Source organism: Pelodiscus sinensis, chromosome 7, assembly GCF_049634645.1.
Source record: "Pelodiscus sinensis isolate JC-2024 chromosome 7, ASM4963464v1, whole genome shotgun sequence".
Classification (NCBI taxonomy): domain Eukaryota; kingdom Metazoa; phylum Chordata; order Testudines; family Trionychidae; genus Pelodiscus; species Pelodiscus sinensis.
In genome coordinates this window covers 8437158-8450051 of record NC_134717.1, presented here as the reverse complement: position 1 = coordinate 8450051, position 12894 = coordinate 8437158, and the positions used below count along the sequence as shown (strand labels likewise).

Below are 12894 nucleotides of genomic sequence, written 5' to 3'. Positions count from 1 at the left end.
TTTATAGTCAGAGGCTACGTTTACACTATAGACCTGTACCGCTGCAGCTGCCCTGCAGTCAGGTGTCCTGTGGAGCTGTTCTACACCAACGGGAGAACGCTCTCCTGTCAGCATAACCTCTAAGTGGCAGGAGAGTATCTCCCACCAACAAAGCACAGTCCATATGGGTGCTTCTTCAGGTGTAACTTATGTCAGTCCGGGGTGTGATTTTTTCACACCCCTGATCGATAAAATGTTACCAACAAAAGTGCAAGTGTAGACACAGCCAGAGTTTTCATTACTCCGCGTTTCTGGAGGACTGTTTGTCCCTTTCTCGAGCAGGAGCTAATTTGGGGGCCTCGCAGCTTGGTTTCCCATCGGAAGACAAATGAGTATTTTCTATGCGTGACTTGTTTGTTTATACCCCACTCCTTGACAAACCAATGGCCTGTTCCCAAGCATCAACTCTGGGTCAAAGATTGAGGCTAGTTAGAGAGATTAAGGCAGACAGAAAATGCTTGCTGCTTGCAACAATTTCCCAGAGGAACTATATGGCAAACACAGTATTTCTTCAAAGACGGTTCACTGCTTGCATGCCAGGAAAAAAAAACCCTAGTAAAACTACACGTTACAGTACCATAACAATATCAGTCTGAGCTTCATTGGGTACATGTGCTGCTGTTCTCTGCTGAACTCAGCAGCTTTGGAAAAGTTACAGAACAGCAAATAAAATAAAACGGAACCTGCGATTTGGCCACTCTGTGACTTTTCAGTTTCCTCTCAGAAAACAGAAGGGTCAGATTCTATCACCTGTGCTAAGGACAATTTGCAAGCAGGGAGGGGTGGGATGATTGAGGGAGCTTCCAGCAGCAAGTCACCCCACTGCCCTCAGAGGAATGACTTGTAGAATAAGGCACCATTCAGCATGAGAAAGGGTGTCAAAATCTGTCCCCAAATGAGTCCCCCTTCCTCACAGTGCCACACAAGGAGGCTGACAGATTTGCCGGCCCCTTGCAGAAGGTGGAAGGACACTTTGGCTCCCCGCTTCTGGAAGAGGCAGTGCCTCAGGTAAAAGGGCAAGGCAGGGGGCAGACCCAGAGCACACGATGAGGTGTTCCAGCCGCAGTTTAAAGGCCCCAGGGCGCCAGCTGCTGCTTCTGGGAATCTCCAAATTACATGATTTTACGGCCTCTCCCCAAGTTACGAACGAGTTATGGACCAAACAGTTGGCCATAACTCGATCTGTTCGTAACTCGGACCCCATTGAGTTACATAGCAACCGCGCTGTTCGTAAGTGCGGGTCGCGTTTGTAACCCGGGGACCGCCTTTACGACTGCTCCATGGGAGCTTTGGTCGTAAATGCGAACGGTCATAACTCGACTGTGCGCAACTCGGGGACCGGCTGTATCAAAAAGGTACAAAACTGACCCCCAATGACAATGTGCTTTTACCTGTGAACTGTGCATAAAAAGGATCGGACAGAAATAAGCTCACCCCAATGCACTGGCAAACTTCGAGTAAGATGTTCCCTCGTGGCGGAGTTTTTTTGTACATTCCACTTCCAGCAATAAACACACCTGTAAAACATTAGAACCCAAGTCTGGAATTTTTCCCAGTTCTGTATGGCTACAGACCTTCTCCTGCACAGAGACCACCCAGGGACTTCAGCAGGATTGGACACAGGGTGTATGTAGCATAAAACAAACACCTAAATATTCCCGTGCCCTTCCACACACAGGTTGTGAGTATAACATGTCATTTTCATGTATTCACTGGCATACGCCATATAGACACTTTCAAGAGCTCGAAGGGCAGTTTGGCACCCGGTTCCTTTGGATATCAATGGGGCACCTCATTCCTATGTGAGCCTTTGAAAATAACCTCACTTTGCATAATCTGAGGCAAAATTATAAACAGCCAAGAACTAGGCAGGCCATTCATCCCATTTTAAACCGGACAGTCCCCTCTCTACTTGTTTTATTATCCATCTGTGTGTAGTTTTGTCCTGTATCGACTGGGGACCATTTTACAGATTACACCGATCTGCCACCACCACCAAGCCATTCCTGGGAATATTGGAATGTCTGGTATTTTGAGAATGCAAGAAAGGCCACCCGACCCTAGACCTGGAAACTTGACCCAAATCTAAATGGTGCATCTGGCCCTTATTTGCAAACAAGCTGGGCTAAAAAAAAATAAAGAGAGAGAAAAAAACCCAGTTACAAACCCCTAGAAATGGCGGGTAGAATCCAGATGCAAAGCTGCATCCAAATTTTGGCTCTCTCCTCCATTTCTAGCATTTTCCCTCAATCCAAGTTGTTTGTTCATCGATTCCAAGGCCAGAAGAGACCATTGTGATCATCTAGTCCTACCTTCTGTATAACACAAACTATTGAGCTTCCCCAAAAGAACTCCTGGAGCAGATCTTTTCCAAAAACATCCAATCTTGCAACCAAAATGGTCAGTGATGTCGAATCCGCCACAACCTCTGGAAAAATTATTCCAAGGTGTTCACTGAAGTTCACAGCTCTGGGTATGATGGGATAGACAACTTGAAAGACCTTTCCCTGCCAAATCATTCTCCCCAAGCACAGGGTACATGCACAGCAAAGCAGGTTTCCGAAAGTATGTGAACTGGGGATGTTCAGGATGAAGTCTCTAGGGTTGCCTTAATTATATGTCCAGGCAAAATGCTCACAATTGTAATGATGAGATGTGTAAAATGAGATGTGTAAAATGAAGCACATAAATGGCTAAAAGTATAGAAGATTTGCCCAGAGTCACGTATTCTAATCTTTAATCCCCTTCCCTAACCATTAGACACATGCAGTGCACCTTGGCAGGGGCTTAAAGCTGCGGTCCCTTCTAATCATATGGTTCTATGATTTCCAGTTTTCCATTGTAAAGAGTGTGTATTCAGTGTCCCAGATCCTATTTACTTTGTCTTTTTTTCAGCATGCAGTGAATGCTGGAAGAGAACCACATCAGAAAATAGACTGGCAGACAGTTTGTGCACTGAAACTCTGTAATATTTGCGAGTTAGTTTTCCCCAGCTCTTGAACGCTGCTAGAAATACTTGTAATATATTTGTGTAGGAAACCTCAGGTAGTATTTTAAATTGATAGGAACAAACCTTGTGGGAACTGGGAAGCTCCTCAGAGTCAGTCACAATACACTTTTTTTAAATCAGTTGCTGCAACATTAATTGTTGGCTGATTATATTTTCTAGTGTCCTGTTCTGTTCTCTTTGCTGGAGGCTCTCCAGAAAGATGCCACGTTCATTATCTCTGGAAGAGTGAATTTCCAGGTCACTGATGTTACGGCTAAGCCAATATTTTTTGAAAACGGCATGATCTCTTGGCCTGTTAATTAAACTAACAATCTGAAAGAGAACTGGCACAATACAGTGACGAAACTCAAGTGCAGCATAATAATGGGAATGAATGAGACTTGTTTTCACCAGTAGTTAACAATCTGAACAGTAAAACAAACAAGTTGATGTTTCTCTTGGTCACTGAGGAATGGAGACAGAGAAGTGGCCAGCATTTGCTATTTTGTGAGGGCTATGGCTAAGAGGAATATGTTGGCAGTAAGACAGTGGGTTAAAGTGGTAGATTTGGGACACTGTGTAATTACAGCTAGTGCCTGAGACTGCAGAAGAGGAATATACAATATTATCACTGTCACATAATAACAGGCCATAACAGTCATTATGTGGGCAACTCCAGCCAACCAAAGCAAGACAGCTCAGAAATGAGGCAGTTGCTCCAGTCTCAGTTAATCCCCCGGGGAATCTCTTAATAGTGAATGGGTCATGAAGCAAACACTGGATAAAAAGCTGAGACGACCCCAAGCTGCAAACTGTGTCAGTCTGAGGAAGAAGCACTGTCAGAAACTTCCATCCCACAATAGGGAGATTACTGAGACAGATATGGTAATTTCCTGGACTACGTTTTAGTTTAGTTGGGATTGGTCCTGCCTAGAGCAGGAGGCTGGACTTGATGCCCTTCTGAGGTATCTTCCAGCTCTATGGTTCTATGATACGTTTGGATTATGTGGCTATGCTAAATTTATGTATTATGATGGGCCAGAGATTGCATGTAGTTCCCTATGAGAGGGTGACAGCAGCCCCTCTAGGAACTAAGAACAGTGTGTGTAGTGGGGGATAGGCAAATTTGCTCTGATGGGAACATCCTCAAAGAGGTACTACCTCCTGGGGAGGGCTTGCATATTGTGTTTAAGTGACTCTCCAGAGACCAACAAAGAAAGGACATTTGAATAAACAGGCTGAGTTAGTTTAAATTAAGAGCTTTCTTTCTGATTCAACAGACAGACAAGACCTTTTGTCCAATGGAGGTCCCAATCCTTAAGAAAGGTTGGAAGAATTTTGGCCTACAGAGACCCCATTAGGCTGATGGGTGGCCTCTGGTAAGATTTTAGTATACAGCTAGGAACTTATATATGATTTTCTCATAAATGCTTTTACCTCCAGAATAAATATGCTTGCTTAGAAAGAGCTCAATGGTAACTTATACTATCTGCCAATTTCGCTGTTCATAGACCTCAGAAAGAAAGAAAAGTACAGACACCAGTCTGTTTAGGCAGTCTGGCTTGTCGGAGATCTCTCAGTGTAGGCAGGGAAGTCTGCAAACTGGAAAAACTTCAGTCAAAAGAGTGAGAGAGGTTTCCACCCACGACTGGAGACAGTTAAGGAGTCAGTAGCCAAGAATAAGTGCCCTTTGTTGGCCACAAGGAGGAAATACAGGGGCAATTGTCCTGAACTATGAGAACTAGGAGTACAAATTGTTCAGGCCCCAAAGGTCAAACTTGTTCAAGGGCAAAGTTACAAACTGCCACAACGGGACATTTCCTTTGAATCCTCTTGAAGCTAAATCATGTGAGGTTATTATATTGTGACACATACCCCACAGCATCATCAGACAAGGGTCACAACATCTCACCTGCTGCAGAAAGGCTAGGATGTGTCAGCTACTAATAAGAGGGAGAAACAATAACAGGAAACTTGGAAATGGCAGAGGTGCTTAACAACTTCTTTGATTCCGTCTTCACCAAGAAGTTTGATGATGAAGGGATACCTAACAAAGTGAATGCTGGTGGAAATGGGGGAGGTTTAGAAGATAAAATATAAAAAGAACAAGTTAAAAATTACTTAGAAAAATTAAATGCCTTGAAGTAACCGGGGCCTGAAGAAATGCATCCTAAAATATTCAAGGAGCTGATAGAGGAGGTATCTGAGCCTTTAGCTATCATCTTTGGAAAATCATGGAAGTTGGGAGAGGTCCCAGAAGACTGGAAAAGGGCAAATCTAGTGCCCATCTATAAAAAGAAAAATAAGAACAACCCAGGAAACTACAGACCAGTCAGTTTAACTTCTGTGCCAGGAAAGATAATGCAGCAAGTAATTAAGGAATTCATCTGCAAACACCTGGAAGATAATAAGGTGATAGGTAAGAGCCAGCATGGATTTGTAAAGAACAAATCATGTCAAACCAATCTGATAGCTTTCTTTGATAGGATAACAAGCCTTGTGGATAAGGGAGAAGCCATGGATGTGGTATACCTAGACTTTAGTAAGGCATTTGACACAGTCTCGCATGACCTTTTTATCAATAAGCTAGAGAAATACAACTTAGATGGGGTTAGTATAAGGTGGATGTATAACTGCATAACCATTCTCCAGGAGTAGTTGTTAATGGTTCACAGTCATGCTGGAAGGGCATAACAAGTAGGGTTCAGCAGGGGTCTGTCTTGGGACCGGTTCTGTTCAATATCTTCATCAACGATTTAGTTGATGACATAGAGCGTACGCTTATTAAGTCTGCAGATGATACCAAGCTGGGAAGGGTTGCAACTGCTTTGGAGGATAGGGTCATAATTCAAAATGATCTGGACAAACTAGAAAAATGGTCTGAGGTAAATAGGATGAAGTTTAATAAGGAGAAATGCAAAGTGCTCCACTTTGGAAGGAACAATCAGTTTCATACATACAGAATGGGAAGTGACTGTCTAGGATGGAGTACTGTAGAAAGGAATCTAGGGGTCATGGTGGACCACAAGCTAAATATGAATCAACAGTGTGACACTGTTTCGGAAAAAGCAGATATGATTCTGAGATGCATTAACAGAAGTGTTGTGAGAAAGACACAAGAAGTCACTCTTCTACTCTATTCTGCACTAATTAGGCCTCAGTTGGAGTATCGTATCCACTTCTGGGCACCACATTTCAAGCAAGATGTGGAGAAGGTACAGAGAAGAGCAACAAAAATTATTAAAGGCCTAGAAAACATGAGCTCTGAGGGAAGGCTGAAGGAATTGGGCTTGCTTAATTTGGAAAAGAGAAGACTGAAAAGAGACATGATAGCTGTTTTCAGGTATCTAAAGGGGTGTTTCAGGGAGGAGGGGGAAAATTATTCTCCTTGGCCTCTGGTGATAGGACAAGAAGCAATGGGCTTAAACTGCAGCAAGGGAGTTTAGGTTGGACATTAAGAAAAACTTCCTAGCTGTCAGGGTAGTTGAACACTGGAATAAATTGCCTGGGAGGGGTTGTGGAATCTCCATCACTAGAGATATTTAGGAGCTGGTTAGACAGACACCTGTCAGGGATGATCTAGATCAGTGTTTCTTAAACCTTTTAAGACTGAGGAACACCAAACAATAATTTTTTTTATGAGGAACACCAAAATTTTTTGTTGAGCTGAGGGAAGAGGGGGGGAAAGATTGTTTGCCCCTTTAAGGGTGGCCATTTTGAACTCTGTTGTTCTCCGCGGCACACCTCTGACTGACACTGGTGTGCCATGAAACACAGTTTAAGAAACACTGATCTAGATGGTGCTTGGTCCTGCCGTGAGGGCAGGGGACTGGACTTGATGACCTCATGAGTTCCCTTCCAGTTCTAGAATTCTATGATTCTATGATATTTCAGGATGTTTTCTTGGGTGGTTCAGATCAGCCATCAGATGAGCCGACAGACTCGCAGGGCCCTGGACAAGGGAGGCAGCTTTGTGCTCCCATGGGGCAGGGCCTACGGCATAAAGGGCAGAGCTGAGGCAGCCCCCTCAGTGCTATCCAAAGTGTGCCTGCCATGGCTCTGTAGCATGCTGCATGGGGGCTCCAGCAGCAATATAAAGGTCCCAGGGCTCTAGCCATCACCACTACTGCAGTCGCAGTGGCCTTTAAACCACCAGTTGCTCCTTTTGCCCCCGCCATTCTCATAGGATGCAGCCAGGCCTGTCCTGGGAAAGTGACAAAGGGTGGCCAGGCAGCCCTTGGCTAGGGGAATAAGAGGAACAGAAGGAGTCTTGGATTGTCCTGCCAATGGGTTTTCTTTCTCTGAGCGGGGGAAGAGGGATACTGGGCAGAAAGGGTGGACAGCAACCCTCCAAACATCCTGAGTGGAACGTTCTAAGCACCGTGATTGTTTCCACTTACCAAGGGCTAAAACCATGAGTGCTGCTGGGACACCAAAAGCCAAGGCATAGCAATCCCCTCCGAAACACTTCACATCCCCTAAAAAAAACCAACAGAATAAAAGCATCTCATTTCGCCGTGTTTACATGCAAGCCAGGCTCCCACCCTGTGCCCCCCACGGCAACCTGTGCCAAAGCAGTCACCTCTCTCCGCCCGCCACTCTTGCAGCGGGTTTTGACCTTGCACACCACGCCCATTTCAAACAAGCACCCTGGGGCTCCGCTGATGGCGGCAGCTGGGAAGCAGAGCTGGCGTGGCAGCCGCTTGCAACTACAGCAGCCGTAGAAAGGGCCAGTGCTAACCACAGTACTGTGATGAGCAGTAAGAGATGCTGCATGGGGCAGGAGATGTTACCACTTACAGGCGTGGGTAGCTGCAGGGTAAGTGGAAGCAGGGGAACAGCCCCCTGAATGGGTTAAAAAAAAAAAAAGCCCTACATAAAAGAACCTGTCTCTTTAAAATTTATTTTAATAGGCCTGGGTGATCCTTAACAGGGGTTCTGCACTATCTGGGGGCATCTTATCTCACTTCCATCACTGTAATCAGGTAAGTGAGAGTGAAACTATGGGATTACACCAGGGTGTATGAATCACAGAATCTGAACCTAAGATTTCAGGTGTGTGAATCAATGCCCTGTGTATCCTGTTGACTTATGTCTCCCCTGGCCCTGCAGAAATAGCCTGCCCCACACCCTATTCCTGTGATAACTCATGATGAAAGTAGCACTGTGAGAATGTTGGAGCAGTTCAAGCTACAGTATAGCCTGGGAATGTAGCACACAGTTGCACCATAACCCAGAAGAGCTCTGTTGCTGTGGGTTCATGGAGAGCCAGTCCCCAAACAGAGATCCAGTAGCATGGTCAGAAACTACTGCATTCATACACTAGTGAGTAGCTGTAAATAAATGTGGTTTTAAAAGCACCCATAGCTAAAGCAAAAAAGGAAACTGTTCAGCAAAAACTTTGGTGATTACTTTGCATTAGTCATATGCAACAACATGGTCAGTTTCATCAGGGGGGTGGGAGGTGATATTTATCTGGCCACTTTCCAAAGAATTCACTGAAATCCAATAAACCAAACTGTGAAACTTTACATGTCCATTTAACTTGTGACCTATAGTATGGACAGAAAGTGTTGGGCTCTGTCATCTAAATCCACATGCTCCATGTGAAGCTGTCAAGTTTCAGGGGAATTGCTTCTCTGTCTCTCCTCTGAGAAGCACAGAAAATAATTTTAAAACCTAAATCTCCCTTTCCACTCTCCCTCTTCAGGGTGGTGGGGTTATTGGCTGAGTGTTGTGCTACATTGACATAGAATCAAAAGCTTTAAGGGAACCGGATTTTCATCCACCCATCAAACAAATTCAGCAACAGCCTCTCAGCATCGAAATGTTGACATGGGCAAAAGAGAGAGAGAGACGTAGGTTTTTGGTTGTTGTTTTTTTGTTGTTGTTGTGTGCTTTGGCACAAATACAGTGGACAGAGATACACGTCCCAAACCCCAGGAAAGAGGCAAAATATTAAAATAGTCATTCCGAATAAAGAAACCCTTATGGAGGATGTCAGCAAAAATGCTCTTGGACATGCCAGGTACCTCAGTGGATGGGATACTGCCCTCTCCTGTGTATGTTTGAGTATTTATAGAGCGAGGTGCTGAGCACTGAAATACAATAAAGTCAGTATGGCAAGACTCAGGATAAAATGGTTCTGAACTGTGGGTGGGATGCAAAATAGGCCATAAGAGAGGGATAGGCAATATGTGGGGCCTCAAGATAAGCCGCTCTAGTCCATGATCTTGCCACCTGATCCACACAGGTTGACCCTTATGCCTGTCTGGAGTTCAACAAGCAAACAGGGCTCTGCATGAGAGGAGGGATCAGTTTGCAGAACTGGAACCCTGAGCAGCACTACTAGCATAGCCCAGAACTGACGTGTACAAGGAATAGGGTCAAATCATTCTCAATAAATTACCTATGGACTGCAGCATATACCCGAGGAACAATCCCCTGCTGGCTTGGGGAATGACCTGATGGGTCTTCTCCATCTCTAATATTTGATCCAGGGACTCGGGCTGGCTTTAAACCAAATAAATAAAGCCTGCAGCATGGTATGTCTGACTCTTCTGCTAGTTTCCATAAATCTGTAATGCAGCTATACAGGATTAACAAGGCATAAATACAACATACAGGTCACTCAGAAGATAATATAATCTCTGACATTTGATCCTCATGAGAATCTAAGCATCCATAGCAGAACAGTCCACAGTGCGGCTAATTTAGTGATTCATTCTCAATCAACACTGACCTCTCAATACAGGAGTAACAAACGTGGAGATCAAACTTCCCGCATTAATAGATAGATAGAAGACGGAAAAGAATTTGCTCCTTTCTTGGGCCTAAAACAAGACAAGGCAACGTCAATACCATGGACAAAGCACAGGACTGGACAAAAAACTATCAATTCTCTTGTTAGATGGGCTGGGTTAATATTGACACATGGTGCGTAAAATGCAAGCTAATGGCAGGCAAACCAGCTTGCATTGAGGTTCTGGCTTAGGCTCACACGAATCAGTTCACTTCGGGTGTGTTGGCATTTTGGAGGCTCTGTGTCTGTCAGGAGCAGGAAGTTGGAGGGGGAAAGTGTTTACTTATTCAGAACAAGTAGCTTGATTCAGATTCGCTGTCACCTAATTCAATCCAATTTGGCAGCGCTTGACAGCTCGTCATTTGTTCCCACGTCCTGGCCTTTTTTTTTTTCTAAACAGAAACAGAAACCTATGCATTTTGAGGAGCTTGTAATGACAGAGGAGCGAGAGCGTGTGAGGGAGACTGATCGGCTGGGAGTCCTGGGAGGAGAAGCTAAGAATTACGGAACTAAGCGTGGTGATGATTTAACCAGCCCCAAACAAATAGGGTCCATTCAGCACAGCACATCTGCTGGGGTAATTAAGCAGGCCCCAGGAGGAATGGGGCTGGGCATAGGACCCCAGTGAGAGTCAGCACTGCCATATTTGCTCTATTAATAAACATGGTAAAAAGGACTCTACTAAATCCATTCGTCTTTCCAGTCATTTAGGGCAATGCACCCTGTGTGTGATTCATGAGTTAGCCATGGGAAGGACCGAGTATTTGCATGCTCATTTTGACATGCTTAGTCCAGGGAACCTGTTGCTAAGAGTGGGCCCTCCAGTTCTCACACTTGCTGGCCATGCTAGCTTTTGCCATATGTCCAGTGGGACGCACAGATGATAGAGGGTGAAGTCAGCCCACCGAAATCGCATTTGCCCTGTGTGTGTGTAATCTCCCTCCCCCAGTTTGCCCACCCCCTATACACAGTGATAGGAGACAAATAGGATTTCCCCTCTCGCTCATTCACACACATAACAGAGAGGTATTTCTGCCTCTGTAAAAGTCAAACCCCAGTCATGACGTTGAGGGCTGCCTTCGGAGCTGCTGAATTCCTCACCTGCAGGGTGAGATCCCTTCAAACAGCAGGGCTCAGTCGGTGCCTTAGCTTGGTTCATGGCATGGATCAAAAGCTTTTCTAGCTGCTTGCTAATCAGAAAGTAGTACCAGAACCCACAGAATTTTTCACCATGTAGCTGGAAAGACATCTGGGCTCTGGAGCTGGTTGGCATTTTCTCCTCGGGGTCTTCACAAATGCAGTTGTGAATGAGCTCTCTTCAAGGCCCAGCAGAGGACAAAGATGTGCTCAGAGGGGGACATTTTCCAAGGCGTCCATGTTATTTGACTCTCAAGGGAGTGTATGTCACATAGTCAGCAAGAGGCCAGGATGTCCGGACAGGCACAATTTGAAGGAACTGATCACTGCCAAGCACTAACATTTTCCTTTATGAGAAATGCTTCTAAACTGTGGTGCCTTAGGCAGCTTTTTCCTTACTCAGGCACAGCAGTGTGAACTACAAAGTCCACTAGGAGCTAGGCTGTCCTAGTGAAAGGGTGGGTGGCCTTGTGATTCAGCACTGGAAGGGAGCTTGGCTCTGTCAGGGACTCTCTGCATGACTGGACACAAGTCACTTGGGGCTTGATCCTCCATTGTGTACCCAGATCCCCATGGGAGTTAAGTGCTGAAATATATTTAAAGATCTGGGCCTGAGTTCCTGACAGATGGATGGTTGCAGCCCCTGCCTGGCCCCAGAGTAACAAAACTAAAGGGGGTGGATTTAACTCACGCTCTTCTGCCAGTGGAGAATGAGCAGTAGGAAATCTTCCTTTGCCTCACCCTCTCTCCACCTCAACACCTCACCCCCGTTCTTGGTCCTTTGATGCAGCAGAAAACTGCTGTGGTTCGGCTGTAGGAGGTGGGGATGGGACAGGACTGGGGGAGCTCGCACAAAGGGGGGTCCTTATGCACTCATGCAAAGTGGGTGCAGGGGGAAGACAGCAGGATGGGGCACAGGGAACTGTCAGGGTGAAATGATACCACACAATCGGCTGCTATGGGGCTCATGCAGTAACTGCAGTCAGTGCGGGGAAGGTTCTTTGCTCTCTGGCCTCTGCAGGGAAGTGAAGAAAGTGACGAGCCCTTCACCGTCCTCCTGGATTTGGCCCCTACAGAAGGTTTAGGCCTTGTGAGCACCGGACAATCTAGCCTGCATGGTATTAGCGCGTGAATGGTTTTATCTAGGATTAAGGTCCTATCAGGCCCGCCAAAATGGGGGGTAAAAAGGGCCTGGCGATTCAAAGGGGCCTGGGTAGCCTGGCTGTTGCTGTGGCAACGGTGGCAGCCGGAGCCTGGGTCCCTTTAAATCGCCATCGGAGTGCCACCCTACACGCTCCAAACGGCTCTGAGGGCTGGCTCTGGGCACCATAGAGGGCTGTCTGCTCTTGGCTCTGCCCCTTCTATCAGAGACCTTTCTGCTTCCGGGACCGTGGAACTGGGCCCCCACACGCCTGCCTCAGGGGCCCAGTTGGCTCAAGAGCTGTTGGCTCCCCTGGGACCAATGAACCTTTATTCAGCTAATAACTGCGTAGTTCACTTCTTTGGTTAATGGTAAACAGTGCTGGGGCTATTAAATGCATATCTCTGTTTTTATCTGAAGCTATCTATTTCAGTTAGCTAATAATCTTCAATGCTAGTCTATATAGTTAAGATATTACATTTTCTTAGTCATTACCCGGCACTGATCCACCTCAACAGCAGGCTACATTTACAGTGGGATAAAGATGGGGTGGATGATTATTCTTCTGCCCTGTTCAGTTCTATCTACAGTCTCATACCACACCTCTAACCCATGGCATTGGAATATCTCTGCATTTTTTACTAACTTACCAGGATTCAAATCTATGACCTTTGACATCATAAAACTGCTGAACTATGGAGCCCTCTGGATGAGAGTTTTAGTCTGGTCTCCTTTCACTCCCCAGTCTGCAAAGGGTAGCTGAAAAGGAACAGCTAAAGAAAGCAC

At 45.7% G+C, this 12894-nt stretch overlaps 1 protein-coding gene across 4 annotated transcripts in view; it reads right to left on the bottom strand.

The window, feature by feature from the left end:
• SLC15A2 (solute carrier family 15 member 2) overlaps positions 1-12894 on the bottom strand; it is a 139318-nt gene that overhangs the window by 30939 nt on the left and 95485 nt on the right. For all 4 annotated transcript variants that reach the window (XM_075933107.1, XM_006137688.4, XM_006137687.4 and 1 more), the window contains 3 exons: positions 9771-9861; positions 7429-7506; positions 1474-1556 (listed from right to left, as the gene is read on the bottom strand). In XM_075933107.1, coding sequence (XP_075789222.1) covers positions 1474-1556; positions 7429-7506; positions 9771-9861 — 252 coding nt within the window. The remainder of the gene's footprint in view (positions 1-1473; positions 1557-7428; positions 7507-9770; positions 9862-12894) is intronic.